The sequence below is a fragment of the Antechinus flavipes genome, chromosome 6 (assembly GCF_016432865.1).
Source record: "Antechinus flavipes isolate AdamAnt ecotype Samford, QLD, Australia chromosome 6, AdamAnt_v2, whole genome shotgun sequence".
Lineage (NCBI taxonomy): Eukaryota > Metazoa > Chordata > Mammalia > Dasyuromorphia > Dasyuridae > Antechinus > Antechinus flavipes.
In genome coordinates, this window is record NC_067403.1 from 247,992,650 (window position 1) to 248,012,052 (window position 19,403).

The 19,403-nt window shown below is 35.2% G+C and overlaps 1 protein-coding gene across 1 annotated transcript; it reads right to left on the reverse strand.

The window, feature by feature from the left end:
• Positions 1 to 7,960: 7,960 nt before the first annotated feature.
• On the reverse strand, positions 7,961 to 8,914 carry LOC127541961 (olfactory receptor 10Q1-like). Its single transcript, XM_051967333.1, is given in 1 exon segment — positions 7,961 to 8,914. A coding segment is annotated over 1 exon segment (954 nt).
• Between the last annotated feature and the right edge of the window lie 10,489 nt (positions 8,915 to 19,403).

Genomic DNA, 19,403 nt, shown 5'->3' on the forward strand with positions numbered 1-19,403 from the left:
CTCTGACCAGTAGAAACGCACTTTTTATCTCTGCTTTCAAATTGGACCTTACAGAGTTGAAAGATAGGATTATATTTGATGTTTTTAACTACTTTAGAATCTTGGAAACATTTTGAGAGTGTGGTACATGGGGGTACCAGTGGAGTTTCCTAGAACGGGGTCATGGATATCTGTTAAGCAATGGGAAACCTAGCAAAGACAGTCCATGACATCTCCATTAACAGTCTAATCATGTCTGTTTCAGTCAGTTTATTAGAGAACTCTATGAAATTTCTCTCAGTGGAATGAGTCTCTGGAGTAAAGTATTTTCCCAGTAGCCCACTCTAATTGGAGTTGACTAGAAAATTGGTGGAAATTTTTTGAGTTAAGAAAAACAGAGACAAGTTAAATGGTTCAGCAGAACTTTTTAGCATCAGATTATCTCAAGTGTGCTATTAAAAATCAAAGTTCATGTCTGGGGTAAGTGAAGGGAATATTTTTCCTCTGTCCCTATTTTGGAATTAAACTATATTCCAGAAATTCTCAACAGTGGGAAATGATGGAGACATAAATACATGGCAATATGGTATAGTAGGCAAATCTCTGAATTGGGAGTCAGGAGACCTGAGTTCTAGTCTCAGTTCTTCCATGAACAATTTGTGAGAACCTGGGAAAATCACTTAACTGTTTTACTGGAATTGCTGCTGAGGTAACCTGGTTCAAATACTGCCTTAATGCAACAAATGCAGTAGATGCTAATTTAGCTCTAGATTGTCAAAGATGAAATAAGATACTGATCTTGACTTCAGGAAGTATACTGCTCAAATTGGTTAATACAAAGAAAGAATTACATATTTCTATATGTTTTTAAAATGATTGTGTTTTTCTATCATTTAGAATCCCTTTTAAATCTTCTATTGGTTTTGGTCTACTCCAATTCTCCAATGTTTGGAGCAACTAGGTAGTACAATATAGAGAGAATTATGTCTGAAATAAGGAAGAATTGAGTTCAAACTAACTTTAGACCCTTTATGTCTTTTTGAATAGTATTTTGTTTTTTCCAATTACATGCAAAATAACTTTTAGCATTCATTTTTTTTTTTGCAAAATTTGGAGTTTCATATTTTTCTTTCTCCCTCTCTCCTCTTCCTAAAATGATAGGCATACAAAACATTTCCACATTAAGAAAGAAAAAAACATATCAAAAGGAAAAAATATAAAAGTAAGTGAAAAAAGGCTTTGATCTACATCAAGAGTCCACCAGTTCTTTATCTAGATGTGAATAGCTTTTTGCTTTGTGAGTCCTTTGTACTTGTCGTAGATTATTGCATTGCTGAGAACTGAGTCATTCATAGTTGATCATCACACAATGTTACTGATACTGTGTACAATATTTTCCTGATTCTTCTCATTTTACTTTTCATTATTTCATACAAATATTTTTGAGTTTTCTGAAATTTGCCTTTCATTTCTTGTTGCACAAAAGTATTACATTATATTCACTTACAGCTTGTGTAGCCATACCCCAATTGATGGACATCTTCTCGATTTCCAGTATTTTGCCACAAAGGGCTGCCATCAATAGTTTTGCACAGGTAGACACTTTTACTTTTTAAATGATATCTTTGGGTTACAGATCTAGTAATGATTTCGATGGATCAAAGAGTACGCACAGTTTGGTTACTCTTTGGGCACAGTTTCAAATTGTTCTCCAAAATATATTTGAATCAGTTTACAACTCTGCCAATGGTGCATTAGTGTCCCAAATTTTCTCCAAAATTTGTTTTTCCCCCTTTTTGTCTTATTAGCCAATCTAATAAGTATGAGGTGGTATCTCAGAGTTGTTTTAATTTGCCTTTCTCTAATCAAAAGTGATTTAGAGAACTTCTTCACTTAAAGATAGCTTTGATTTCTTCATCTGAAAACTGCCTGTTCATATATTTTAATCAGTTATCAATTGAGGAATGAATTTTATTCTTTTAAATTTGACTCATTTCTCTATATATATGAGAAATAAGACTTTTTAAGGAAAAAATACTATAAAGATTTTTTCCAACTTTATGTTTCCTTTCTAATCTTGTTTGCATTAATTTTGTTTGGACAAAACCTTTTTTATTTAATGTAATAAAATGATCTATTTTGTATTTCACAATGCTTTCTATCTCTTATTTGATCATGAACATAAAAGTCACTTCTCCTTTAAGAGTTCTCTTATACAATAAATTGGAAGAGCATAGGATAGTTTACCTCACAGACCTGTGAAAGAGGGAGGAATTTATGACCAAAGAAGAACTAGAGATCACTATTGACCACAACATAGAAAAGTTTGATTATATCAAATTGAAAAGTTTTTGTACAAACAAAACAAATGCAGACAAGATCAGAAGGGAAACAATAAACTGGGAAAACATTTTTACAATCAAAGGTTCTGATAAAGGCCTCATTTCCAAAATATATAGAGAATTGACTCTAATCTATAAGAAATCAAACCATTCTCCAATTGATAAATGGTCAAAGGATATGAACAGACAATTCTCAGATGAAGAAATTGAAACTACTTATAGACATATGAAAATATGCTCCAAATCATTATTAATCAGAGAAATGCAAATTAAGACAACTCTGAGATACCACTACACACCTGTCAGATTGGCTAGAATGACAGGGAAAGATAATGTGTAATGTTGGAGGGAATGTGGGAAAACAGGGACACTGATACATTGTTGGTGGAATTGTGAACACATCCAGCCATTCTGGAGAGTAATTTGGAACTATGCTCAAAAAGTTATCAAACTGTGCATATCCTTTGATCCAGCAGTGTTTCTACTGGGCTTATACCCCAAAGAGATACTAAAGAAAGGAAAGGGACCTGTATGTGCCAAAATGTTTGTGGCAGCCCTGTTTGTAGTGGCTAGAAGCTGGAAAATGAAAGGATGCCCATCAATTGGAGAATGGTTGAGTAAATTGTGGTATATGAACATTATGGAATATTATTGTTCTGTAAGGAATGACCAGCAGGATGAATACAGAGAGGACTGGCGAGACTTACATGAACTGATGCTAAGTGAAATGAGCAGAACCAGGAGATCATTATATACCTCAATAACGATACTGTTTGAGGATGTATTCTGATGGAAGTGGATCTCTTCGATAAAGAGAGCTTTAATTGATCAAAGATGGGCAGAAGCAGCTACACCCAAAGAAAGAACACTGGGAAATGAATATAAACTGCTTGCATTTTTGTTTTTCTTCCCGGGTTATTTCTACCTTCTGAATTCAATTCTCCCTGTGCAACAAGAAAACTGTTCGGTTCTGCACACATATATTGTATCTAGGATATACTGTAACCCATTCAACATGTAAAGGACTGCTTGCCATCTGGGGGAAGGGGTGGAGGGAGGGAGGGGAAAAATCAGAACAGAAGTGAATGCAAGGGATAATGCTGTAAAAAATTACCCTGGCATGCGTTCTATCAATAAAAAGTTATTAAAAAAAGAGTTCTCTTATACCATATGGTACACATATGTTTAGTATTGATAGTTCTTCATTGTCTATGGTATCTTTTTTAGCAAGAGGTCATTTCCTTCCTTATATCTTTTAATCAGGTATATTTTTGCTTTTACTTTGTCTGAGATCAGGATTACTACTGGTGGTGTTTCTTCTTTCAGTTAAAATATAATAGATTCTCTTCCAGCCACTTACTTTTACTTTGTGAGTATTGTCTCTGCTTCAAATATATCTTTGTAAACAATATGTTGTAGGATTCTGATTTTTGATCCACTCTACTATCCACTTTCACTTTATGGGAGATTTCATTCCATTGAGATTCTGATTATGATTACTGAGTGTATATTTCTCTCCTATTTTCATTCCTGTTTATCCTCTCTCTTCACCTTTACTTTCCTCCTTTCCTACTTTCTGTTGGGCAAGGCAGGTTTCTATATTCATTTGGTTGGGTATATTATTCCCTCCCTGAGCCAGTACTAATGAGAGTAAGGTTCAATTGATGCTCATTGCTCACCCTCTCATTTTCCCCTCCACTGTAATAAGTCTTTTGTGTTTCCTTATGTCTTCTACTTAAATATGTTTGAAATCCTTTTATTTCATGGATTGACCATTTTTTCCCTTGGAATATTAATTTTTCCAGATTGTACTCTAGCTTCTTTACTTTCTGGAATAGCATGTTCCTTGATCTCCAATCCTTTAATGTGGTAGCTTGTCTTGTATAATCCTGATTGTGAATTATTTCTTTCTGAATACTTGTAGTATTTTTTTCCTTGACCTCATAGTTCTCTAATTTGGATATGATATTCCTTGGAGTTTTTATTTTGGGATCTCTTTCCTGCAGTGATCAATGGATTCTTTCATTGCCTATTTTGCTCCCTGGTTCCAGAATATCAAAGCAGTTTCCTTGATAATTTCATGAAAAATGTTGTCCAGGTATTCCTTTTGATTATGCCTTCAGGCCTGGTCCCTTGTTTTTCCCCATGAGGTATTTTACATTTTTCTTCCATAATTTCATTCTTTTAAATTTGATTGATTGAATGATTCTTGATGTCTCAAAGAGCCATTAGTTTCCACTTAGCCGATTTCAACTTTTAAGGAGTTGTTTTCCTCAGTTGTTTTTTGTACTGCCTTTTTCATTTAGCCGATTGTAGTTTTTAAGCAGTTGTTTTCTTTTTCCAAACTGTTGATTCTTTTTTCATAATTCTCTTGTATCACTTTCATTTTTTTTCTAATTTTTCTTCTACTTCTTTTAAATGAATTTTAAGTTCTTTTTTGAGCTCTTCATGAATTCTTTCTGGGTTTGAGACCACTTCCATTTTTTTCTTTGGGGTTTTGCTCATAGGTATTCTGATATCGTTGTCTTCTTTTTAATTTGTGTTTTGGTCTTTCTTGTCACTGAAATAATTTTCTATGGTCAGATTCGTTTTTATTGTTGTTGTTTGTTGAGCTTTTTTGGAGCTTTTCCTTTCTTTTAAATTTGAGCTCTGCTCCTAGGGTAGAACTAGCACTGCCTTCAGCTTTCTGTGTTAATGGTTTCTGGCCCTAATGGTTTACTTGGTGCTGCTTTAATTTTGCCTTGAGGCCCACAGGGGCTGCAATTGAGTAGATGTGGTACAGATGTTGGTGTTGGAAGTTTAGGATTGTAGGACATGTCAGCTTATTTAATACTGAGCTGGACTCCTACAGGTGATGACTGACAAGTACTTAGGCTAGTGGGGTATTTCTGTGTTTCTCTGGAACTACACTGAAGCATGTGACAATCTGACTTCTGGAGGCTGCCTGTTTGCTGAGGACCAGATTGACATATATAGTAGTTCTCAGAGCTGGAGTCTGCCAGTTCCCCTGGCTATGCTGAGACATGTGGGGTATCCTGCTGGTCCTGTTTGCCCGCTCACTACACTAGGTTTGCTGCAGGTTTGCTGAGATGGGACTGCTGCTGACTTGCTGGATGCTTCTTATCTTAGGCTTTTACCCAAGTGATACTGACTTTTCTTGCTGATCTTCCAAGTTTATCAGAATAAAATATTTTTCCCCCTTCTTTTGCTGGTTCTGCCATTCTAGGATTTGTTTTGGGGCACTATTTTATAGTTTGGAGGTGAATATGGGAGAGCTCTGGTAATTTACTGCTTACTTGACCATATTGTCTCCCCGAAGACTGGCCAATTTATATTGATATATTCAAAGATATATTGCTTATTATTGTCTCCTACATTTTTAAAAGCCAGCTCATTTGACTCCAATGATCTCTGTATAAAATTCTGGGAACTTTAAACATCTGGAGCTTTCAAGAGATATCCAAGAAAAGTATGGGCAGACTTGTTTACCTAGGACCTCTCACTATATTGCTGCATCTCTAGAAAGTAAAAACATGGTGGAGACTTCACACAGCAATGAGATAAAGATAAAATGAATGGAATGTTCACTACTTTTAGAGTTGGGTCTTGAGAAGAGAGTTATAATAATCATTTCATAAAAAGTATATTCCATAAAAATGCATACAGCTCCTCCTTCTCTTCTGGTACCTGGGTGCCTATGGGTGCCAAATGTGAGATAAAAGTACGATAAAAATATAGTTGCTCATCCTCTATTATGATTTCCTGGGAAGTGGTTGGATTTTTTTTTGCACACCAATAATAGGAAAGGAGAAATGAAATAAAATTATCTTATTACACTTTAATGGTTGTAATAAAAAAAGTGATAATGATGGATTTTTTCTGGCATCTTTTTCATGAAAAGATTATCTCAACTCCCTTCTCAAGAGCAGTAAATGGAAGATTTATCCCATCTATCTTTATTATTATGTTTTATTATTTTAAATTTAATTTAATTTTGTTTTCAAGTTCACATTTCCTTTTCCTATTACCCCTCCCCAAATGAGAAAGTAAGAAAAAACAAAACCCAAGTCACAAATATGTTTAGGAAAAACAAATTCCACTTTGGGTATGTTAAAAAAAAACAACAAAATCTCAATCGACACTCTGGATCTTATTATCCCTTTATCTGGAGGTAAGTAGCATATTTTATCATGAGTCCTTTAAATAGTATGTGATCAGAATTCCTAAATATTTAAAGTTGTTTGTCTTTATAATGTTATTGTTTAAATTTGTCTAGTTCTGTTCCCTTCACTTTGTGTCAGTTTATGAAGTTTTCCCAGGTTTCTTTGAAACCATGGCCTTCATCACTTCTTACTGAGCAAAAGCATTTTGTTACATTTATATGCCATGAATTTTTAAGCCATTTCCTATTTGATAGACACCATTTTATATTTCTGTTCTTTATTATCATGAAAAACTTCTATAACTATTTTATGCACATGAGTCCTTTTCCTCTTTCTTTGATTTCTGTGATATAGACCTAATAGTAACATCACTGAGTCAAAGGTATACATAGTTTAATAAATAGCTATTGGGCACAATTCTGCCTTGCTTTTTAAAAAGGCTGGGCAATTATGCATACCAAAAGAGGACTGTGGGGACTAAATGTGGATCAAAACAGAGTATTTTCACCTTCTTTGTTGTTGTTTGCTTGTTTTTTGCTTTCTCATTTTTTTCCCTTTTTGATCTGATTTTTCTCTTGTAGCATGATTGAACATGTTCAACATATATTGGATTACTTGCTGTCTAAGGCAAAGGGGGAGGGAAAGGGAGATAAAATTTGGAACACAAGATTTTGCAAAGGTAAATGTTGAAAACTATATTTACATATATTTTAACAATAAAAAATTATTAATAAAAAATGACTGGGCAAATTCACAGCTTTTCCAACAGTGCATTATTATACCTGTTTTTCCATAGTCCTTTCAGTGTTTGTCATTTAATTTCTTTTGTCAACTTGTCAATTTGATGACTGTGCATTGGAACCTCTGAATAATTTTAATTTTCCTTTCTCTAATTATGAGTCACACTGGCTATCCTGAATAATATGTATGGAAGGAATGCTTCCAATATAAATAAGATAATATTCGTAAAGATTGGCACATAGTGAGTGTTTAATAAATACATATTCCCTGACTTTCTCTTCCTTGAGAGACAGAGGGCTGTTTTTATTCAGAACACTTCATTTCAGCTTCTAGTGGCTAAATACATGATGTTTATCCAGTCCAATAAACTAGTTAGCATTTAAAATGAGCAGGCTTGACAATGGTCCTTTAAAGTCCACTTCTACTCCAAGTCTATAATCTTGTATTATTATTCTCTGATACCTAAAAGGACAAACACACGAAAGGGAGATATGTAGAAAGGGAAATTCAACTGTACAGAAGGAGTGTGATCAAGCATATTTTTATTATTACATGTTCTCCTGGGCAAGATTCATAGCAAACAATGTAAATATAAATCTAACATTTTCAAATGATACAAGTTGCAGAAAATTACAATGTGTAAAGCGTAACTGAGAAACTATATTTTAGAATAATTTCCCAAAGGTTCCATTATCTTAGCAACCATGAAGTATCTGCCCCATCCTTTTATTGAATTTAAGAAGTCCTTTTGAAGCTCATGGATTTTTTCAGGGCATCTTTGACATCCTTATTCCGCAGGGTATAAATGAGGGGGTTGAGCAGAGGAATGACAAAAGTATAAACCAAAGCAAGCTGTCGTTCCTCATCCTCAGAGGTAGAGGATCTTGGACGCATGTAGACCAGACTAGAACATCCATATTGCAGTAATACCACAGAGAGATGTGAAGAGCAGGTTGAAAAAGCACGTCGACGTCCCTCAGCAGACTGGATACGTAGAATGCTGATGGCGATGAAGATATATGAGATGGAGATGAGCAGGAAAGGGACAGTGAGTACAAAGGTACCCACCATAAATAAAACAGCTTGGTGCAATCTGGTATCCCCACAGGCCAGGCGTAGGACAGGTGGGGCGTCACACATGAAATGGTTGATTTCCAGGATATGTCCACAGAATGGCAAAGTAAAGATAAGTACTGTGAGCTGAAGGTTAAAGAGAAGAGCTAGGGTCATAGAACCAACCACTAGCTGAATACATCGCTTCTGGATCATGATGAGGGTGTAGCGTAAGGGATGGCAGATGGCCACATATCAGTCATATGCCATGACAGCCAACAGAAAACAATCAGCACCACCAAGGGCGCAAAACAGGAACATCTGAGTTGCACAACCAGCCAATGAGATGGGCTTCTGGGACCCAAAGATGTTGGAAAGCATTAATGGTACTACAGTAGTGGTATAACAGATCTCCAGGAAGGAGAGGTTGGATAGGAAGAAGTACATGGGTGTGTGCAAAGAGCTATGGCTATATACAATGCAAATGATGATAGTATTTCCACATAAGATCATCACACAGAGGAGAAGGAAGAAGCAGAAGAGAAGGACCTGGATCCTGGGGGAAGTAGTGAGCATCCGGAACACAAACTCAGTGGGGCCAGACTGGTTGAAGTGTAGAATGTTGAGAGAAGACATGTTACCTGCCAATGTCAAGTCCAGTTAATGGATTACTTAGATGATATTAAGAATGCTATTTTTTCTAGAATGATAAAATAATAAAATTTAGAAGTCCAAAGACCTTTACAGATCATCTTTTTTTTTTAATTTTTATTTAATAATTACTTTATATTGACACTCGTTTCTGTTCCGATTTTTTTTCCTCCCTCCCTCCACCCCCTCCCCTAGATGGCAAGCAGTCCTTTATATGTTGGATATGTTGCAGTATATCCTAGATACAATATATGTTTGCAGAACCGAACAGTTCTCTTGTTGCATAGGGAGAATTGGATTCAGAAGGTATAAATAACCCGGGAAGAAAAACACTTTACAGATCATCTTGAGAAAATGATTTATCATACCTATGTCTCAGTATTCTTATCTGATCAAAGAGGGAAGACTAATAGATGGATTCCAATATTATGTCCATGAATAATTTTCTATTTATTTACTGGCCTTCTATGCATTAAATAAAGCCTCTTTCAACTCTGCTGTTTTTGTTTCAAAGTTTCTTACAACTTTGATACCATATCTTATATTGTAAGGTTTCTTTCAAGTCTGAGATTCTATAAATTTTCACTTCTAGCCCTCGATTTTATTGGTCATTAAAGATATAATTAGTTTGGGAAATTACTGAATGGAAGGGATCAAAAGGAATTATCGATAGAGATTGTGAAATGACACTTCATAGAAATATTTAGGAGAGAGGCAGTCATTTATTGGTATCAACCACTTTAGATGGCTATCTAGGCAGCCCTGAAGGCTGAATCTAAGACCTAATACATGAACTGGTTTATAAAAAAATTCAGACAATTTTATATTAATTAAAATGTCTACATGATGAAATTCATGAATTTCTCTCTTTCCTTAACGTTTTCACCAGGATACTTCCATATCCTAGAAGTTTAATCCTTTTATTGTCATTGTATGATACCTGAAAGGACAGCATATGAATGAGAGATATATAGGAAGGGAAATTCAACTGTACAAAAGGAGTGTGATTCAGCAGTTTTTATTATTACATGTTCTCTTGGGCAAGGTTCACAACAAACAATGTAAATCAAAAGCTATTGGTCCCTTCTAATGTCTTTCAAGGCTTCTTCATGACATGGAATTGATATTGATTTCTCATAGGCTATGACAATGGCACAAAGGCTAGTAATGGATAGCTGCTTCTCTAAGAACCACTCTAACCTAAGTGGGAAGAGGCTCATTATCAGTTAAACTGCCTGTGATGAATTTTCAGTAGAAGAACTTTTGGAGAATATCTACTAAGCTCTGAAAGGTTGCACTCCACATTAGGCACAAGAAGACCCATAGCGACAAAAGGACTAATTATTGACATGATGAACTATTCCAAAATCTAGATGTTTTCCTATCATAGACAACAGCTAAAATCTCTTTCTTCTAGTCCTTTTGTGATTTATATCTCATTCCATTATATTCAGGTGATTCTCTATCATAAAAACAAAAGGACTAATTATTGACATGATGAACTATTCCAAAATCTAGATGTTTTCCTATCATAGACAACAGCTAAAATCTCTTTCTTCTAGTCCTTTTGTGATTTATATCTCATTCCATTATATTCAGGTGATTCTCTATCATAAAAAAACACCTTGGGTTCTTTACCTTTTAATTTTGTCTCTGCCTTCTTTTATTTTGCTAAATATTGCACACAGAAGATCTGTTCGCTGTTCAATTGTGGTCATTCTTGCAGTAGGAATTCATGAAGATTGTCTCAAATCTTTACCTTAGCAAATAAGTTCTAAGGAGCTGTAACCTACCCAAAGTCACACAGTTGGCACACAGAGACAAGATTTGAATTTGCTTCTTACTGACTCCAAACCAAACACACTATCCATTGGATCAAGGTAACTTGATATTGAATATTTTGCAATGCCAGTTGAATTTGAACACTCAGACTTCTTTTTGAAGATCTACTCTCTTCCCTTTAATGATGTTTCTTAAAATTATTTTGACCAATCTTCACTTTCTATACTTTTATCATTCTGTTGCTATTAAAGAGTAATAGATGAGACTTGAAGGATCTGGGTGCAAATTTGTGCTCTAACCTTGAGTGATCATTAAGAATGACCATTCTATTTTTAGTATTTATTTTCCAATTTGAAAAATGACGATAATCATTTGTGTTGCTTGTGGGATTGTTATAAATCAAATGAAATCATGACAATAATGTAGTCTGTACTTGCCATGAAATATACAACTTTAAGCTATTGTTAGAAAAAACTTTTCACAATAGTAATTATAATAAAATTAAGAGGACATGATATTTGAACTTCTAGAATAATAGTTGTTTACAATCTCACAGTGCCTAAGGTTTTTTTCTTGCCACAAATTATCACTACTCGAAAGTATGCATGATTTTATCTACCTGAGTAAGCCTTCCCAAAGTATACACCCCTATGCACCTGGGTCTTTTTGTCTTATCTAACTGTTTTCCATGACTTCCTATGAATCCTTTGTAGATGACCTTCATCCTTCATGATGGGATGGAGGTCTTTCTCTGGACTTTTGTAATTTTCACGGGAACAATGTAGTACTTGGGCCATATCTGTTTGTTAGCCTGTTTTTGTTATATCACCAGGCTACTCCTTTCCCCATTATCTATTCTTGGCTGAAGTATTTCAGTCCAATTTCTCCACCAAAGATATCATTGGTTGTAAGTCACAGCTATTCAAACTCATACTTCTGATTTTATAGGTCACTCTCAATTTTACAGTTTTTTGAGATTGTGGGATTCTATGATCCCCAGACATGTAGAGATGGAATCTCAAAATGTCAGTATTAGAAAAGATAAATTTTTGTCACAGACAAATCCTTGGAATGATTGAAGAAATCATGTATTTATCTAAAGGTAATTAATTATGTCTGATCTTTGGCCTTTTTTAATACTGCATCCAACCCAATTCATTGGCTCTCTTTAGTAGCTGTCTAATGTACACATATACATACACAAGAACCCATAGATAGTCTAGGTCAAAGTCTATCATTTGCAAAAAAAATCCAATAAGTAGAAATTCAACATAGATAATGAGCTCCTCTAGATATTCCCACTTGTAGATGATATTATGCAATATTACATGGCCTACTCAGTAAGATATATGACTTGTCTAAGAGAGATCGGCATAACAATCCACATAGAACATCCCTGCCCCCCAAACAGGTAAGTGAATAGCATTTATTCCCCAGATTTTAGAGGATTTCTTTAAAATTTCCAATTCTCTTTGACATGATATTATTATTTTCTAATAATGAAGACAGAGGAAGCACTTACCTGGCAAAGATTCTTTTCTAGAACAGTAATCACATTAACATAGATGGCAACAATAGTTCACAGGATTGTATGACTGTTGATTTTGTCAGCTGATGAGCAAATTCATACCTGTAATGGAAACACTGAGAAGGAAGAATAGAAGAAAAAAGATTGTCACTATTGATTAGAGAAATGCAAATTAAGACAACTCTGAGGTACCATTTCATATTGACTCAGATTGACTAAGATAACAGAAAAGATAATAATAAATGTTGGAGGGGATGTGGGAAAACTGAAACACTAATGCATTGTTGATGGAGTTGTGAACTGATATAACCATTCTGGAGAACAAACTAGAACTATGCCCAAAGGGCTATAAAATTGTGCACAAAGAGGAGGAGGAAGAAAGAAAAGAGAGGGAAGAAGAAGGAGAGTAGTTAATATATAATAACTCAGCTTCAATTTAATGTGCCTAGAGTTCATTCTCTCAAAGCACAGAAAGTGCTTTCAACTGAAAATTGAAATTTTTCAAATTGAAAATATCAGAAATTCAGTCTAAAGAGAACTAAGAAGTCCAACTTACATTAGATATTATATTAGTCCAACATTTCCTACAAGTTGTAATCCAGTCTGTTCTTGACAATGTCTAGTGATGGATAACTACCACCTCCCAAGACACCTCATTCAACTGGGGTGTATGCTTAAAAGTGAGGACATTTTCACTTAGAAGATCCTGAAATCAGACTATTAGTAACTTCAACTTGTTTCTCCTATTTCTTCTATCTCAAATCAAATAAGTCTAATACCTGTTTCACAATATAGTCTTTATTTGAAGACAGTTGCCATGTTTACCCTAAGTCATATTTTAGATGTATTAAAAACATGGCTCTAGAATTATAAATTTGGATTTTCATAACTGCCATTCCAGCTTTCTGAGATAGGGCACACTGTTTCCTTCCTCTCGGCACTGAGTTTTCTCCTCAGTTAAGTAAAGAGATTTAATTATATCAGGTGTTCATAATTCTCCCTCTTCCCTTCCTTTCCTCTTGCTCTTCATTTTCCCTTTTCTTGCTCTCCTTCCTTTCTCTTTTCCTCTCTTTCTGTGAGAGAGAGAGAGAGAGAGAGAGAAAGAGAGAGAGAGAGAGAGAGAGAGAGAGAGAGAGAGAGAGAGAGAGAGAGAGAGAGATGGATCCCTTTGATAGTCTTGTGAAACCTATGGACCAATTATTAAAATTATATTTTCTAATAGATTGGAACCCCATTCTGAATACATGATCTTGACTTTCTCAGAAAAGAGTTGTGAAATAAGAGCAAGAAGAAACTGAAACAGTGATAATATACTGGAATAGTATTTGGTTCTTGCATAAATCTAAAGAGGGAGAAGAAAATAAATAAGGACTAGATAGGACCCTATAAATATTTGAAAGATACTATGAATACATATAGAAAATGCATTTGATTTGCTCTAATTTGGTCCCAGAAATAGAAATCAGAACTGTGGTTTGAGGCAGATTTTAGTTTGGTCAAAAGAGAATCTCCCTAGAAATTCATTCCAAAGTGAAATGGATTTCTGCCAGAGGGATTTAGATAAAGGCTTAGGCTTTACTTTTTCAGAAGTTTTGTAGAATATATTTCCATTCAAATAGGGGTTGGTCAAGATGACCTCTGAGAGCCCTTTGATGTGGAAGACTCTAAGATTCTTGAAGTAATGGATTAATTTTCTACTGGGAACATCCTAATACTTATATATCACATAAGCAAACATGAGAAAGTCTCTAAAAAACAAATTAACCCCTTGCTTTATAGAGGGGGAGAATGAAGTCCTCTATGAGCAATATTTTAAACTCAAGATATCCAAAGATCTTGTTTCCATTTACATATACCCCACCAGAACCTCCCCCTTTTCTTCTCTTCCCTATTACTATAAAGAACAATGACACTGAATTTCTCAACCTCAGAACTTATGGGTTATCCTAGATACCTAATCTCTATCACCCCTCGTATCCAAACTGTTGCTAAGGCCTGCTGATTTCATTTTTGGCTGCATTGTTCCCTCTCACCCCTTCCTTCTGACACTTCTACTGCTCTAGTGCTGGCCTTCATCATCTCATGCCTCCATTATTGTGGGTGGGTCAGGTCTTCCTCAATTATCTCCCCACTTTAATCCATTCTATATTCAATCACTAATGTGATTTTCCTAAAATGCTGATCTGATCACATCAAATTCTCCCCCCCCACCACAATACTTTAGTGGCTCTCTATTGCCTCAAGGAACAAATGCAAAGTGTCTTGTTTGGCCTTCAAAGTCCTTCATAATCTAATCTCCTGTCTTTCCAGTCTTCTTACACTTTACTCCCAACATGTACTTTTGAATCAAATAACACTAGCTCTTTGGATATTCCATGAACAAGACACTCCATCTCTTGGCATTCTCTTTATCTGGCCCGAATGCGTGGGATGACCTCTGCTCTGACCACTGGCCTCCTTTGTGTCCTTTATGCCTCAGTTCAAATTCTACCTCTTACAGGAAGCCTTTTCTGACCCCTCTTAATTCCAGCGATTTCCCTTTGCTAATTATTTCCTAGTTATTTTGTATATAGCTTGATTTGTATATATTTTTTGCATGTTGTCTTTTTCTTTAGATTATGAGCTTCTTGAGGAGCTTGCATCTTTTTGTATTTCCAGTGCTTAGCACAGTGCCTGACATGCAGAAGGTATTTAATAGATGTTTATTGAATGGAATGGAATTGTCCCAGTCATAGAGAGGCTTGCAATGTAACTCTCATCACTGACTCCTTACTTCCTATCAACCCCCACATATCTAATCATTTGCCAAGTCCTGTCAACTCTATCTCTGCAGCATCTCTCTTATGCAGTCTCTTCTCTTCTCTACCACTATTTGGGGGCAGGCCATCATCACCTCATATCTGGATTATTTCAATAATCTATTTGTTGGTCTTTCTGTCTCAAGGCATTTTGGTTCTTTTCCCAATCATCTATTTTTAAATTCATTCTTCCTAAAGACCTGGTCTGACTATATTACTCTCCTATGCAATGAATTCTAGTGTTCCCCATGGCATCCTTAATCAAATATAAACTTCTCCATTTGACCTTTAAAGTTTCTTATAACCCTATATTCTTACATCTTATTCTCTTCCACTTCTTAAATATGCTCTTTGATCTAGTGACTGGCTTCTTTATTGCTTAATGTACAAGACACTCCATGTCTTAACTTCACGCATTCTCACTGGATGTCCCCCATTCCTGGAATTTTCTCCCTCCTCACTTTTGCCTTCCTGGCTTCCTTCAAGAGTCATTCACATTTTTCCTATTCTCTAAGTAGATTTTTTTCCCCCTATCCTCATTAATGTCAGTGTCTTTGCTCTAAGATCATCTTCAACTTATCTTGCACAGATCCAGTTTATAAAAAAGTTATCTGAATACTCTACCTCCCATTCCTTATAGTATGAATTCCTTAAAGATGGAAATGATTATTTTCGGTATTTTTTGTCCCCAGTGCTTAACACTGTGCTTAGTATATAGAAGTTGCTTAATAAGTGCTCACTGACTGCCTGCTTGAGGTCTGTACTTAATTTTTTTTTTGAGATCATAGCTATTCAAATTCAGGACTCCTGATTCCCAAGGTCACCTCAAATAAGTGCAAGATAACCTTACAAAGCAAGGCATTAGAAAGGAAGGATGCACTTTCTAGTTGGGTCTAACCTCTTTGTACAAATGAAAAAATGGAGACCTAGAAAGGTGAACTGGTTTGCTCAACATCACACAAACTGAGAATATCAGAGTTGAAAATAACCTTAAAATATAAAAAGTAGGAATGAATTGGAAGAGAGCTTAAAACAGACTATATGCTAATTAGATGTGTAAAGGAAATTAGAAATCACTGAGTCTCTCCTTTCTTTTTACAGATGAGAAAGCTAAAGTCCAGATAGTCCCTGTTACTGATCTAGGCTCACATGGGAAGCAATCTTCAGAGTCAGGATGAGAATCCACATCTCCTAACTCAAAGAGAAGAGATATATCCTTTATATCAGTTGCCTGGTACATCCTTGATTATTTTGAACCTGATGAGATGAGGTTAACATACATAAAGTAACAAGAACACAGAGTAGCGGAAAAATCAAATCAGGGGTCCTGGGACATAGTTATCAAGAGGAAACTGATGACTTTGGTCAAGTCACTTAAATCTCTAAATTAGTTTGCATATCTGTCAAATGAGGTAGATGGTCTAGATTTCCTCTAGTCTGCTCCACCGCTAGAGCTATGATTCTTCATCTTATGAGACTCTGAGCAAGTTATTGCTCTCTTGACATTAGCTTTCTCTTTTTTGTAAAATGGGGGTAGACAATTAGATTATCTTCACCAATCTTTCTAGTTCTAAATTCTAGGATGCCTGAACAGACAAATGAAAAGAAACAAGAGAAATGGAATTGCCTTACCACATTATAATGCCTCAGTCTCCTTCAGCCACCTGAGAAAAGGATGAATGCAGAGACTGCTTTTGCACTGACATACTCCCAGGACAGGTCATCTGGAAAGCCACACACGCTTTGTTTTCTTTTCTCTTTTATGGGATGGGAATTTATGGCATTTCAATTTGCCATGGTTTCCAAGAAAAAAGAAGCCTTGGATGGGAGATAATTCTCTGTCTGCTCTCTGACGGATCCTCTTCCAATTGAGTATATAGAAAGACTTTGATGTCTTACACTATGTGAGAGTCTTAGGGAGGAAACATCTTTGGGCTATTTTTGTGGAAGATACCACAGGAGCTTCCTAGACTAGGATGCAGTCTCAATGCCTTCTATGCATTATTAAATCCTGAAAGTTTAGTCCCTAATGAATCCATTAGCAACACTGCTAATGGTTATGTCTGCTTCAGATATATTATTACAGAATTTCTTGAGATCTTTTTGTATAAGGGGGTTTTCTCAGTGTTCTCTCTTCTCCCAGCTTGATCTGACTAGAGATTTGGAAGAATAAAAAAAAAGAAGACAATAAAGATAGGGAAAATTGGAAGCTGGATTTTAGTTTAACCACAGGGAGATCGTAGATGGTATCTTGGGACCAGTTGGAATTCTGCTTTCTTACTCTAGAAGTCCCCATCAGGGACTTGCACATGCTATGTTCCAGAAAGTCTCAACAATGGAAAATGGTGAAGACACATGTTGATGTTAATATAATATTCTCAGAAAGCTTAAGAAGAGGCTTGCATTATATGTCAGAAGATTTGAGTACTAGTATCATCTCTGACATTAATACACTTTGGAATTTTGGGATTCAATTCTCTTGATGGAGTTAGGTTGAAGTTGGGACCTGCTACAGGTACTCATCCAGCCATCGTGACTATAGCAAATATCTATTATGCTCTGGGTACTCAAAAGGCTAACATCTCAACTTAAACATCCCAGAAAGAATAATTTTATCTTTTAAAAAATGTATCTCACATTGATAAAAACAGAAATAGTAGAATATGTTGGGGCAAAGAGTAAGTTTATATGCCTGAATGCCTCCTTAATTAATTTCCTTTTTCAAACTTATAGAAGCTTTGTTAGATTCTTAACACTTCTAATAGTTTTCATATCTTAAGATCCTAATCCTTGGTTTTGGATGTAGATTTCAAAAAGTGAAGGAAAAGTGACAAATTTAATATATCCAACTGGGGTCACAGATATCTGGAAATTGAAGCAATGTGTGAAAACCAGAACAAAGAATCAGGTTCCATGAAGAGACAGAAGAAGGGCAAAATATCAGAGTTGGAAAAGACCGTTTAGACTATTTATTCCAAATCATGTCTCAACAGAAATGTCCACAAAACCAGAGTTGTCAAACACAATTCGCAAATTGCATGTAGTCCCCAACACTCTTAACACAGGCATATATATTGCCTGAACCAGATTAAAATTTAATTGGAAAATATTTAATAAAATAATTAAAGAAACAAAACAGAGATAGCATTATACTTTCAAACTAAATCAATATGTGGCCTGCAGGGGTTCTTATATATGGTTTAACAATCCCAATTTTGATTGAAATTTGATGTTATTGCTCTATGCTATCTCTAACAAGTGGCTGCTCAAGCTCTATGTTCTGCAAAAAAGAGAGAAGGTCCAAAAGCAGACAATCCTATTGTAAGCTAAAGCTTGTTAACTGGACTTTTTTCCTTTATATAAAACCTTCACCTGATATCTCACATTTTTATCTATTGTTCTGTTTTCTTGGGCTAAGCAGAAACATTCAAATCCTTTTTTCGAGAACTGTGTTCATGCCTCACCCATAAATTTTCTTTCTTCAAGTTACATTGGCTTTTTGGCTACTATGATATCTCACCAATGATTGACTTATTGAGCTTATATTATACAAAGATAGAATTCAGCATTCACCCCGCAAAATCCTGTACTCCAAAATTTTCTTCCCTCTTCCTTCAACCCTTCCCTTAGATATCAAGCAATATATATGTTAAATGTACAATTCTTCTATAAGTACATGCATATTTGTCATACTGCACAAGAAAAATTAGACCAAAAAGGGGAAAAAATGTGAAAGAAAAGAAAAAGCAAGCAAACAACAACAAAAGGTGAAAACACCATGTTGTGATCCACATTTAGTCCCAACAGTCTTCCCTTTGGTGCAGATGGCTCTTTCCACCATAAGTCCACTGGCCCTGGTCCAAATCATCTCATTATTGAAAAGAACCAGGTACATCAAAATTGATCATCACATAATCTTGTTCTTGTGTACAATGTTCTCTTGATTCTACTCACATCACTCATCATCAGCTCATATAAGTCTCTCTAGGCCTCTTTGAAATCATCCTGCTGATCTTTTCTTTTTTTTTTTTAAATCCATTCTATAGTTTTATTTTTTGATATTTTTTTATTAAAGCTTTTTTATTTTCAAAACATATGTATGGACAATTTTCAACATTAACTCTTGCAAAACTTTGTGTTCCAATTTTTCCCCTCCTTCCCCTCACTCTTTCCTCCAGAGGCAAGTAATTCAATACATGTTAAACATTGTAAAAATATATGTTAAATCCATGTATGCATATGTATATATTTATACAATTATCTTGTTGCACAAGAAAAATCAGATCAAAAAGAGAAAAAAGTTAAAGAAAATAAAATATAAGCAAACGACAATAAAAAGAGTGAAAATGCTATGCTGTGATCCATA